The 13397-nt window shown below is 36.1% G+C and overlaps 1 protein-coding gene across 1 annotated transcript in view; it reads right to left on the reverse strand.

The window, feature by feature from the left end:
* Nucleotides 1-2175: 2175 nt before the first annotated feature.
* Nucleotides 2176-13397, reverse strand: part of INPP4B (inositol polyphosphate-4-phosphatase, type II, 105kDa) — a 480180-nt gene continuing 468958 nt past the window's right edge. The window contains exon 22 of the mRNA XM_012642728.1: nucleotides 2176-2319. Within this exon, the coding sequence (XP_012498182.1) occupies nucleotides 2187-2319 (133 nt within the window). The 3' untranslated portion in view covers nucleotides 2176-2186. The remainder of the gene's footprint in view (nucleotides 2320-13397) is intronic.

Consider the following 13397-nt stretch of genomic DNA (forward strand, 5'->3'; position numbering starts at 1 on the left):
TTCATAAATAAAAACTCATATGCATCTGTATGACAGTAAGTTCTACCCTTCGAGATTTCTATGTTAGTATTTATTTGAAACAATCTTTGAAATGTCTTCTAAGAATAGAAAACTAGAAAACCCTGCTACTGGCTTTCTGGTTAAAAAAATTTTTTGATATTTGAGTCAAGAGTTTTGATTTTTTAAAATATAAACAAGAATTATTGTTTATAAGAATATTTACAGAGTGCTAAATTACTTAAAGTCTCTTAAGACTCAGACTGCCATTTGATACACTGAATGAGGTTTCATAGCTATTCAAGGAGACCTTTGTCATCCTGGTCTCTTTATCTCAAATCCTATGAGGTAATGACAATAACCACAGATCCTACCATTTTCAAATGAAATTGGACAATTCAGAGATTATATTTAATCACTGAAATGAAGAATGAGGTAAAACAGAGAACATCTAGGTAATTTTGTTCACGAATAGATTCAAAGCACTCAGCATACTTTCATTACAAAGGCTGTAAATATTTTGGTTAATGCCTCAATTCTAATGCCACAGCTTATTAGCTAAAGTAATAAATTGACAATTCTAGTGTGAAAATCCCCAAAGGGTATCTAAAATTTGTAGTAATTTTAAAAACTCAACATGGGGCTAGAAATCTGTTTGGAATCCTTTCAACGGGAATCTTAGGCAAGGAACTATTGCATCAGCTTTGGAAAGCCTCATAATGATCATCTATTAAAACGTGGTCATAGCTAAGAGAGGTCTATGGAATAAGCCTCTGGCATATTCAAGGGAGATTTATGCTTTGGATGGCGTGCTCCTCTGATGAAAAAGGAAAAAGAGTAAATTCTTAAAATTTGGAGAAAATGAGTTTCATTTGTGCAGACTTTTGTACTCTAAGCTTCAATTCCAGTAATAAATCCTATTGCTTTTTAACTAACTAGTATTCTCCCTTAATTTTCATGAATATTTAGCATAACAATTTACAGAAGGGACAAGCCACAGGCTAGGAAAGTAAGGAGAGTAAGAAGGTAAAAGAAATTATAATCCTGCAATTATCTTGTTGGGTGATTGGGGGTGACTGGCCTTAGCTTACCCATTTTGAATAGTGGGATGTTATACAAGATGATCTCTAAGGAAACTTTTACATTGAAATTTTGGAACACTTATGAATGTTGTTATTTTACTAAGCAGAAATTTGAAATTCAGAGTAACAGAAAATAATTGTTTTAGTTTATCATTACTTATGGTTGTATATGTTCTAAAGGTCTATTTACATATACTAGCCTATGCCATACTGCATAATTACACGAAGGTGACTGATAGAAAACATCCCAAAGATGTTTCACTGACTGACATTCATGACCTTCACAACATCAAGTTCTGGCTGATGGGGATTTTCATTTTGCATATCAACAAGCTGCTCATCTTTAATTTCCTTGCAATTTTAGTTCCTTGCAGTGTTTTGACTATTATCCTATTCAACTTTCTTTATTGCCACTCTACAGCTAGGTTACAAACCCCAAGTCAGAGTTTTGAAAAGATGCCATGCTTTTGAAAGGCCTGTTGATTGCTTTACTAATTGTTCATATACCTGCTTAGTAGAAGGCACATCTCCACTAGATAACAAAGGTCTTTACCCACACACCTGCAAACTGTTGCAGCAGTCAAGATAGTGAGTTAATTCTGTCTGATTTTGACTCACTAGAAACATATTTTTTAAATCCCATAAATGGGTTCTCAGGATATCTGTGTTCTCTCAGACTATGAAGTAGTATCATAGAAAGTCTCTCTCCCCCTTCCCCTTCTCCTCTCTTCATGTTGGGTGGAAAGTGGCACTCTCTGAATCACCTCTGCTCCTATCGAAACAATCTATGTTTTCTCAGAACATCTTTCACTGAAATACTTCATGAATGAAATTTATACTTTCTGAACCAATCTCAATCGGTTAGGTTCAAAACATAGAAGAAGCTTAGAACTAGAAACAGCAATACTGTATTATGTAAGATTTTTAAAAATGGATTTCTTTTAATACACTGATAACTAATTCAAGTAAGCCCTAGATTTGGGCAGACATCTGCGATCGTCTCTCCCCACAAATCCACGACAATAAAAAAAAAAAATAAAAAAGACCAAGATGGAGATCATCCAACTGAAATGTATTTGTGTTCCTGTTATTTACAGCTTGGTAAACTTAGGTGTCAGCTTTTCCATAAGTCCCCTCTGGAGGTCTGTAGTACTTGGGGAAAGCCATCAGCTGTAGCATGTTGAAAGCGTACTTTCTGCATTTGATATTCTTCAGTACATTTTCTATGCGGCATCCTTCTCTGGTGAAAGGGGAAAAAGTACAACTTCATGAAACACAGAATAAATAAATATGCTTTATTTGTTCAATGCAGAGTTGCAGCAACAGTCCAAGTAAAAATAACAAAGATTCAACTCTACATTTTTTTTTTTCCACAAGTGATGATACATCTTACAAAATTAAATCCTAGGCCAGGCCCAATACCATTATTGCCCTCAGAAAGAGATGATTAAAGTCTCTTTACTCTTAACAGACATTTAAGGTTTAATAAACTTTTTAAATATAATTTGCTCCACAATACAGCTTCACTTTCATTTCATAAATATATCTGCCTTTTTATAGCTTTTCCACAAATTAATTTTTCAGTCTCTTTAAAACACATTAAAATCTATATGTAGCCCTAAGGATGCAGGTTCTAGGAATAAGGCATTTATTAAGTCTGGCCCTATAGATTTTTAAAGAAAAGTTTTATCTCTATTTTACTTCATTATTTTAGCTGTGCAACAAAGAGAGAAAATGGCTTCCTGAACAGCCTGGTCCAAGTCTCAGCTTTATAAAGGAAGAGTGCTTGTCCACAGACGGTACAAAAGTCACAAGTGCTGAAAATGGTGCTTCAAGACACAAACGAAACCTTGTTAAAAAGAATAGAAAAGTACTCTGAAAGCCAAATCAACCCAAACGACAGTTACAAAACAGGTAAATTTAATTACAAAACATAAATAGCCATTCTCTCCATAAAGTTACTTGACAGAAAAGGGTTAATTGTGGCAAAGAAATAAACTAACAGGTTAAAAAAAGAAACAAACAGAAATTCCTATCCGCTGATCACAACTATGATATTAGCACAGTGGAAATCAAGCCTGCAACCTCCCTCATCTCTAGAACTTGTCTCAGGGTTTCAGTGTGTTGTGCAAATTCAGTCTTAATTTCTTTAATAAATTAAATGGGAAGAGGAATGGGAGGTTCAGAACTTCAAGCTTTCAGGATTCTGCTCTTTGTCTTATTCTAAAGACAGTAATTTAAAAATTCTTCTTGAGCTAGTTAACAGTGGGAAACACTTTTCCATGAAAGAAAGAGCAAAATAATTCACTTAATGCATAGTACTTTTCGTTTTTCAGATTTTAGGAAAAACAAACAAAAACACTTACAATTCAAACATTTTTTGTTAAACTCTGTGAATCTGAAAATGTAGAAATATTACAGCATTGTCCCCATGATTTAAAGTCCATTGTCATTTGTAGAAAAGAAAGGAATACAACATAAGACTTATTGGTATTTAGCTAATAGTAATGCAAGACTTAAAATAAGCCACACAACTAGCAGGTGCGAGCTGACAAGCAGCAAGGCGACAGGATAGAAGTGTCGAGAAGTTGGCTTGTTATCAGTTAGACAGCCTGTTTCAGGATCATCAGATTCATTCAGTGCTTCCTGGGTTTGTCTGCTGTTAAACAGGGGGGAGTTAGGGGAGAAAAGAAAATAGTATAGCGTTCACACAGTAAAGAAATGCAACCTTAAATATTCTGAAATACAATGCATTATCTCATACGACACAGCTGTTTCAGACCAAGTTTTTATGCTAAAGAACAATGAATGCATCTCATGTATTGTTTTCTCATTGTATTATATTGACAAATGTATTTTAAAAAGAAGGAGATTCCTTTTACTGTTTGTGCAAGAAGGAAGAGAGAAAGACTATGATGATATTCATGAGGGTTGAATATGTATATACAAGAAGAATAAAATGAGCATGACAGCACCAATAAATAAGACTCAATGAATAAAACTAAAATATGGATCAGCTCAGGAAAATAATCTGTGAACTACATCTTTGAAAAACGAAATGAGAAAACACAGGATGTAGTGAAGCAAACGAATGTGTCTGGCACATTTAAACACACCCTCTACTGGTATTGTACTTACATAAAGTACTTAAAGTATAAAAGTGATTTATTGAAATGGCTTGGTATTTTAAATGAATGAAATATCTGACATGTCATCCTTGCCAGCCATAATATTAGTTTAACAAAACCCGACTCAGCGCCCTTCTGTTAGTCCAGCCCATAAATTACATTGTCTCCTGCTCATCTTACTCAGACAGGGACAAATCTATGCCCCATGGACACCTGATATGAAAGATACACATTTAAAGATAATTTTATTCAGAAAACAAAAGATTTAAGTTTTCAGGTTGTGTATTGTTTGTGTAAGTGAAACATGAGCTTTTATAATTCTCTTAAAAGCAGCTCCAATTATGGCAAATCTGAAAAATATACCATACTGATATAAATTGAAAATTCTTTTATATGCCCTATTTCATCAGTATTCAGAGTATTTAGAATTTCAGTCACATTCAGTGGTTAAAAGGTGGTATAATCTCTATTATCTCTTCTATTAATACATTTTGAGGCAGAAAACTGATGTTATGAAAAGTTCCATGCAAAGGAAACTTCTAAAGAAGCTCCTTAGCCATGGTCGCTTTCCAAGTGTTTGCAGTCCCTGGACACTTCCTATACAAAAAATTTCGACAGTCACTGACCACAGCAGTGGCCACATTTGGACAAATAGCTGTCACAATTATTTCAAATGGTAATCTGAATTAGTTTAAAATGCCAAATCAACCTTGCTGTGCTACGCTCTGGTGTTTCCTTTTTGTTTGGTAAGACCTAAGGACTATGCAATCAGTGCCAACGTTTGTGTGGAAAACAAGGGGTTTATTGAGCAAAAGGGGGTTTATTTTGCACTGCACAATTCCTATTGTCAATTGTACACATAACTTGGTTACTTGTTCAACTTTCTCTTGCACACTAGGTGGAAAAGGTGAAGTATTTAAGGCATTGATACTTTTGAGTGCGATCAAGAAAAGCTCCCTTGTCTTATATTGTTCCTTCTATTTGCTTGAAATTCCTACACTGCTAATCCCAGAGAAATAGTTTACTCATTTGTTCAACCAAAATTTTTTAGTGTCTACTATGATCCAGTGGCTGCTGTAGACACTGGGAATACAGTGGACTTCATGAAGTTGACTCTTGAATTGGAGAAGAGGATAGAAAAATAATAACATCTGGCAAAAGCACTATGGAGAAAAGTAAAGCAGGAAAGGAGAATTTTGTGTGTGTGTGTTGTGTGAATTTTAAATATAGAGTGGCTAGAGTAGCTCTCTCAAGAAGATGACACTTGATCACAGACTGAAGATGGAAAGGGGGGCAGACATGTGGATACTCAAATTAATTTTTTCACTGTGCTAGTGCATTACCTATAGCAGCTTCCTGATGGGTTATTAAGTATGAAATGTCCGATTTCCTTAAGTACTAAGTTTGACCATGGATATCTCTGACATTTCACTTTGACACTTCCTGTTTTATTTTTATTGGAAGGTACATCCTCAGTCTTTCAAATGCACATTTTGGCTTGTGATTATCTTTCAAATTTTTTTAGAGAAATTTTTGTGAAACCATGGACAAGTCAAAAATTCATGTTATTTTCGAATATGAGTTCCATTGTGGAACCAATGCTGCACAGGCGGCTCAAAATATCAATGAGGTATTTGGGAAGGATGTGACTAATGAACGCACAGTACAATGATGGTTTGAGAAGTTCCATTCCAGTGATTTTAATCTTGAAAATGAGCCATGTGGTGACCTGAGACCAAGGTGGATAATGATAAGCTGAAAGCCGTCGTGGAAGCGAATCCATCTCAACCTATGTGCGAATTAGCAGCAAGGTTTGACGTTACTATTCCAACAATATTGGACCACTTGAAACAAATCAGCACGGTGAAGAAGCTGGACAGAAGGGTTCTGCATGAATTAAACGAGCATCAGCAGAGAAATCGTCTCGAATCTTGCCTTTGTTTGCTGTCACAACATAAAGGAGAACCATTTCTATACTGTATTGTTATGTGTGATAAAAATGGATGATTTTTGACAACTGCAAGCATTTAACAACAATGGCTGGATAAAGATGAAGTGCTCAAACACAGTCCAAAACCGAATATTCATCCAAAAAAAGCTAATGGTGTCTGTTTGGTGGTCCAGCATTGGTATTATCCACTACAGCTTCATGAAACCTGGAGTCGATTACAGTGGATGTCTACTGCAACCAAGTGGAAGAAATGATGAGGACGTTTATGATTAAGCAGCTGAGATTGATCAATAGAGACAGGCTAATCCACTTGTAAGACAACACTTGACCACGTGTCACACAAACAATGCTGCTGAAACTATAGCAGCTGGATTTGGACACTCTCTGTCATCCACTGTATTCACCAGACCTTGTACCAACTGACTACCAATTCTTCCAGGCTTTGGGCCACTTCTTGCAAAGAAAAATATTCAATTCTCAACAAGCTGTGGAAAAGGCCTTTCGCAATTTCATCGCCATTAACTCTCCAGGCTTCTTCGCTCCTGGCATAAACAAGATACCCATGAGACAGCAAAAACTGTGTTGACAGTTCGGTGCATACTTCAATTAATTGTACTGCTTCTTGTTTGAGATATAATAAACTACACTTTTGATTCGAAATCAGACATTTCATATTTAATGACCTAATACTAGGACTGGCAAATTTAGGCTAGAGGACAGAACATGAAGGAATGCTGGGAGCCTTTGTTCACCCTGGCAGGGTTTCAATGGGAAAGCCCAGACCTACCAGAGGCAGCAGGGAGGTAGGGAGGGAACTGGCCTGAACCAATGGATGACAGACCAAATTAGAGGGGAAACTCCACATTTATGGACCCCACTGTCAACACAGAATCCAAAGAGAGAAAAGGACGTTAAGGCCACTGAGGGCAGTGTTTTGAATTTTCCCTGTAAGAGTTCCCCAAGGTGGCCTCCAAAGGAGGTGGTACATGCATCTCAGAGGTAGTTCTAGATGACTAATTGGGGCAGAAGACAAAAATATGAGAACATCAGTTTACTAGTATGTATCTCATTATTTTAAATTTCTATTTTTCATATATCCCCCAAATCATATAATCTATTAGTAGCATAGCACATGTAGAAGCAGCTGTGATACACTAGGCCAGAGCACAGACTCTGGAGTCAGACCACCTGTTTCAAGCTCACTTCAGTCACTTGCTAGTTGAGTAGCCTTGTGCAAGTTATTTGCCATGTCATGTCTCAACTTCCCTATCTGTAAAATGGTGATAATAACAATAATTCCTACATCATAGAACTGCTATGAAGTAGCACATAAGTCAATACTTATAAAGTTCTTAGAACAGAGAATGCATATGCCAAGAATTCAGTAACAGTTATTGTTATATCATTTGTGTATCAATAAATACACACATCTTGGTAGTATAACTAGAATCTTTTTAACTACTGGGCTTTTCCTTCACCCCCACCCCACCAAAGGCTCTAGATTCCCCTCCTCGATGCATAGTGAAAAAAAAAAAAATATATATATATATATATATATGTATATGTATGTATCACTAGGCCCTTGAGCTTCTTGCCCTGGAACAACCAAAAAAAAAAAAAAAAAAATCTTAAAATATGTCTTTTGACAGAAAAGTACTCTTATGGAAAGGAAAAATATATAAGAAATCTGGATTACTACTCATTTGAGGGCCATGCAGTTCTCTAAAGAGACTTTGTAGCAAAAATATGCTTCCTGTGATCCAGGGGTGACCACTGTCAAACTGGCCAAGTCAGGGAAGAGGGGAAAAGTTAAATTTCACATGAGAGGTCTGGCCACATAGTAATCTGAATTAATTTAAAATATCAAGCCAACCCTGCTGTGGTCTGGTTGAAAAGAATAGTTGAAAATAACTGATCTATCTCATGCTTGAATAACTCTGGGAATGAGGAAAAACACTTTTCAAAGAAGTTAGTTCCACCCACAGCCAGCTGTGAGGGGGCTGGCCAAAGCATGCATTCGCAGGGATGGAATGGGGGGAGATGGAGGGGCTGGGATAAAGGGCCCAGGGAGGCTGGGTGATGACTTTAAGGTCTTCTTGTATTTTTAGATGTACAAAATCAACAGAGATGCTTTGAAGTAATGCTTGCCTTTTTTCTAACTACATTTCTGGAACCTATCAGCTGCTGCATAAACTTTAGCAAATACTCAACCTCTTTCCACTACGATTTCTCCATATACACATGACCAGTAGGGTTGTTGAAAAGATCAAATAAGATGACATATGAAAAATCCTTAGCACAGTACCAGGCATGAAATAAGATTTGTATAAATGTTAGCTATTATAATTATTATTATCATTAATATTATCCTTACTAACTCTCTCTCCTCGTCTGTGTAAAGATTATCTGTAGCATATCTTAACTTTAGCAAAACCTTGGTTCCTCTCCAATGTTCTAATGTTAGGAGAGATATATACAGTCATCTAGCTAGCTAGCTAGCTAGCAATCAATCAATCATAGTATAAACATTACACGCTGATTACAAATTTAGGTTAATATATTGGCTATAATCTAAATCAATATAATAGTACAGAAATGCTCTCTTTCCCAGTGGGGCCACCTTACAGATAGCTGGCTGAGGGGTAGAGTACTTAGGCTGAAAAGTAAGTTGAAAGTATCTTATAATAATTATCCTTACTCCAAATACAGGGGACTAATTTACACAAGAAGTCTTTTTTTGCTATAACTGCCAGAATATATTTAAAATTTTCTAGTCTATGTGAGCATGCCTTTCAAGTGAAAATCATTAAATTACAAGATTTCTGTTTTTGTTTTTGAGGGGCAGTTTTCTAATTGAATTAATTTGTTATTTACTAACTTTCATCTCTGGAGATTAGAATAATCATTAAAAATGCCTCGCATATAATCATCCTAATATTCAGCTGGAATTCAAACCAACGTGGCCTAGGAGGCTGCCACTGAACTTAAAGCTTGAGGCCCACGACTGTGCCACAGAGTAGACACAGATAATCTTGGGACTGCATCCTTGCTTCCTTCTAAGAATAACACACATGGTCATTTCTTCGTGGCCACCTATAAGTTTTTAAGTGTTCCGCGAGTATACAATGCAGAAGACACGTTAAGCAATAATATTAGTAATTTTCTCACTTGGAGATCATGACAAATAACTAATAAGTGGCTTTCAAGGTACCCTGACATTCCAATGTCATTAGTTTTAGCCATTGCTGACTGCTAGATCACCAGAGAAGCCAATCACAATGTTGTCTCCGCTGAAAATGTGACAAGATCGGACATTTAAGGGCAGTAACTGAATCTGCAGGATAGAAAACGATCTTTTCTTCAAAGACCTGTCAAAGCAATCACTTAAAATAGAAACAAGTAAAAAGAAATGTCTCACTTTTAAACACATCACTGCCTGCATGAGGAGACATTTCCTTAAATAAAACCCAATGTGCGTGACTTGACGATATTTGCTTATTTCCCTTCTTTTCTGTCAGTTACTGTGCTGTATCCCACATCACAGACACCCGTTGCAGACAGCCTCCCGAATCATTCAGACCTCTAAAAATAAAAGTTAGAATCTTCCTATCTTCTTTTGCTGGGTAATTATTCATTAATAGTTTTCCTATTCGATATTTTATTCCTTTAACCACTATAGCTCTTCAAGTACCCCAAAGGAAAATTACCAATTAAAACTGAATTATAAAATCTCTCCTTCTGACCACCAAGCTGATTTCCTCCCGTGCTAAATGAGACCATTTCACGTTTAATTACATATCGAGTTTGGAGGTATGGAGACACCATCTTAAAATTATGAGCCAAGATTTAAGAGCCAATATCTTACAGAGCTTTGACTCAACATACATAGGATGAATTGATATTAATAGAGCACCAGGTTTCAGGCCCTGGACTGCTGAATTGTATGAGATTTAAACTCAACAGATTTGTGTAAAACTGAATATAATGCAGGTCTGGTATCAATAACGGCTTTGGAAGTAGAATACAAAATCATAGGATTATTCTCAGATGCAAAAGTGACTTTAAAAATTTTCAAGTTGAATGTACACATTTTATAGTTGGGGAAATAAATCTAAAAGTCTTCTCTATGCTTCTATAGCAACAAGTAGCAAGTAAAGAATTCTGAAAATGTAGTTTTTCTGTTCGCAGTTTGCTTATATCGTACTCTGATAAGATAAATGGAGAAGGATTTTTTTTCAGTTTAGATCAAGGTCCATGAAATTAAATAACTCAAAATACTCTTAGATGACAAATGATCTACCCAAACCTTCCAAAGATTCTATTTATAATTAGAATATTAAAAGTTTATTTCCAGGACTTTTCAAAAACTGTTTAATTACAGGGTGTCTCAAAAGTCTCTATACAAAGGAAAAATTTTGTAAAATTTTTTAGTGAGTATTTTGTAAATAAAGATACATGTAGCTACAATTTCCCATTTTTCTTATGTATGGTAACTTTTGGGACACCCTGTATTTAAATGTAGGAGAAATTTTAATAAAAGGATAGCAAGAGAGAGATAACTCCCACTGCCCACAGTTAAAATGCCCTCTTCTTTCTAACTGGATTTTAGAATCTAATTCAGAATACATGGTGCCAACCACAGGAAAAACTCCTAAATGAAGAGGTTACTCAGAAGACATAAGACAATGTCACTGTTTTTAACATCTAGATCATAGACTGTTTCTAATGATTATAGACAAGTTTACTACAAAATAAAGAGCAGTCATGGGCATCATTAGGCAAAATGCCTACTCAGAGGAGGTGTGAGTCTCACCCATAGTGCACTGCACGCATTTCCAGACACGGTCTTCTAAGTGGAGAGTGGCTACAAACCAGAAGATACCAGAGCCTGGTAACCAGGATGATATTAGTGGGGTTTGAGAACCTGGCATATCAGAAAAGACTGAAGACTTTACAAATGAGTAGAAGTCAGTGGCTTGGAGAAGAGGAAAATTTATGAATAGGTGGTTATTTATTTCACATAGTCAAACACTGTGTAGTGTAAGGCCTGTAGTGGACGTGTGTGAAGCAGAGAGAGATTGCCTGTATATCACGTCCTGTCATGTGATATCTGCTTTTTAGATGTCATTTTATTCATTTATTATAAACAGTCAAACTGGTCAGTATTATTGTGTCCATGGGCTTAAAGGGTTTCAAAACTTAATCAAGTAGCAGATCAGGGCTTTTATTCCTGACTGTCTAATGAAAAAACCATGTTGCTTTCACTTTATGATTGACATCTCTTAAGCACAGGTTTCCTGTTACCTCTCAGAAGCAGGCAGATGTGGTTACTTGCCAGCTGCAAGATAAGATTTGGTGACCTCTAAAATTACTTTCATCTCTACTTTCCTGTGATTCTTTGATCCTGTGAAAACATAACCGCAGTACTCCAGAGATGCATATTTTTTCTACTAATAGAATAAGTTGCCTGTTCAATAAGAAATAGTTGGGTTTGGGGGAAAATACACAGAATGCAAAGCATGTTGACATTTTATCTGGTCTCTAAAGTTGTCACTGCTCATTTGTACCTATTTTTACAATGAATATTGAGAATTAAAACAAAACAAAAGAAAAATGTATTTAACATGTATTTAACTGTATTAATTTAATTTCTGGTATCATGTCTTTGCAATCTTTGTTCCACTTTCATGTTTTAGTCTTATAAAATTCCTAGAAAATAAGAATATCTTCTCATCAGAAGGAGCAAGGCTGCAAGTAGTGACATTTTCAAATGATATCTAAATATTACTTTGAAGAGAAAGAAAGTACGTATGACCAGAATTATAACTCAAGAATAGTTAGGAAAGTGGCCTGGTATAAAATTAAAAGGCGTTTCATCAAAAACAAAAGGAAAGACAAAAGAGAGAGATAAGGAGTTGAGAGTATAATTGCTTCATCAGTTCATTATCAGAAAACTGATTCTAGTTTTGATCTTTGAATTTTAGAAAGGAGAATACATGGATCAGGTTCAGAAAGAAATATCATGAATGATTAAAGGACTGAGGAAAAAACATTATGAGGAAATGTTTAAGGTTAGTTTCATTTGGATAAAAGAAGGCTAATATGTGACATGATAGCTATATTCAAACATATTAAGACATGCGGTAAAATGATTTTTGATATAACAATTTGTGTTTTGCTCTCTGTTTTTTCTTCTTCATCTTAGTTTTTAGGCTGCAGTTGAAAGCATGTGCTCCAGGGATTTTAGCGGCACTGAAAGCAAGAGCTGCCTCAACGAAATAAATTTGCCTTTCTTTCACAATAGAGACAATTGGAGGTGTCTATTGGGAAGGGTAACGAGAATAAAAGGATCTTTGAGAGTTGAGAGAGAAAGAGAAGGGGAGAGAGAAGGAAGAGGAGGAGGAGGGGAAGGAGAGCAGGGAGGAAGGGGGAGAGAGACAGATACAGAGAGCAGTGACTGGAGAGAAGACAAAGGGATGAAGTTTGGTGCCAGGAGGTTGAAGGCTGCTCATTGCTCTGTGTGCCTGGTGAAGGAGAACCACCAGAGGGCGTCTGTAGGATGCGTGGGGGGAGGCTGCCCTCAGTCATTGGTTAGCGTTACCAAAGATTCTTGTCTTGAGTTTGGCTCAGATACAGGGAAACCAAGAGGCTTGATGGTACCATGATGAAATGGGCACATAGTGGCTGATAACTGATGCAAACAAGTCTCAAAGCTTCACTGCAAGTTAAGACTTGTGGCAGGAGGAGAGCACAGAATAACAGAGATTGACTTTCCCCCAGCCTGGCTGTATGGGAGCTGAAATGTGGAATGAAGCTTATAAAGAAAATCTTAAAAAGAAACAAAACAAAATAAAAATACATCTTATATATCTTAATTCGTGGACAAATAGGGGATTTCTACAAAGAAATAGGTACATAGATGTAGGTATACCCCATAACTAATTTTCTAGTTCCCATATAATGTAATTGTGCTTTTCTTTTTACAGAAACTCCAACAAGATGACTTCATTTTAATTGCTTCAAAGTCAGTCGGATATTCTGTAAGTGTGTTTATTGCTAAAAGTATTTGAAAAAGTAAACAACCACGTTTCATTCCTTTAGTTGGTCACTCTCCTAGAGTTTAGGCTATCTTTTACTCCCCAGTTGAGAGTATTAACACGTAAAGGTACAACATAAGGATTCTGATTCCATTCTCTTTTTTTTTTTTTTTTTTTTTTTGAGACAGAGTCTCACTCTTTT

This window comes from Propithecus coquereli, unplaced genomic scaffold (genome assembly GCF_000956105.1).
Source record: "Propithecus coquereli isolate 6110/MARCELLA unplaced genomic scaffold, Pcoq_1.0 Scaffold185, whole genome shotgun sequence".
NCBI classification, from domain to species: Eukaryota; Metazoa; Chordata; class Mammalia; order Primates; family Indriidae; genus Propithecus; species Propithecus coquereli.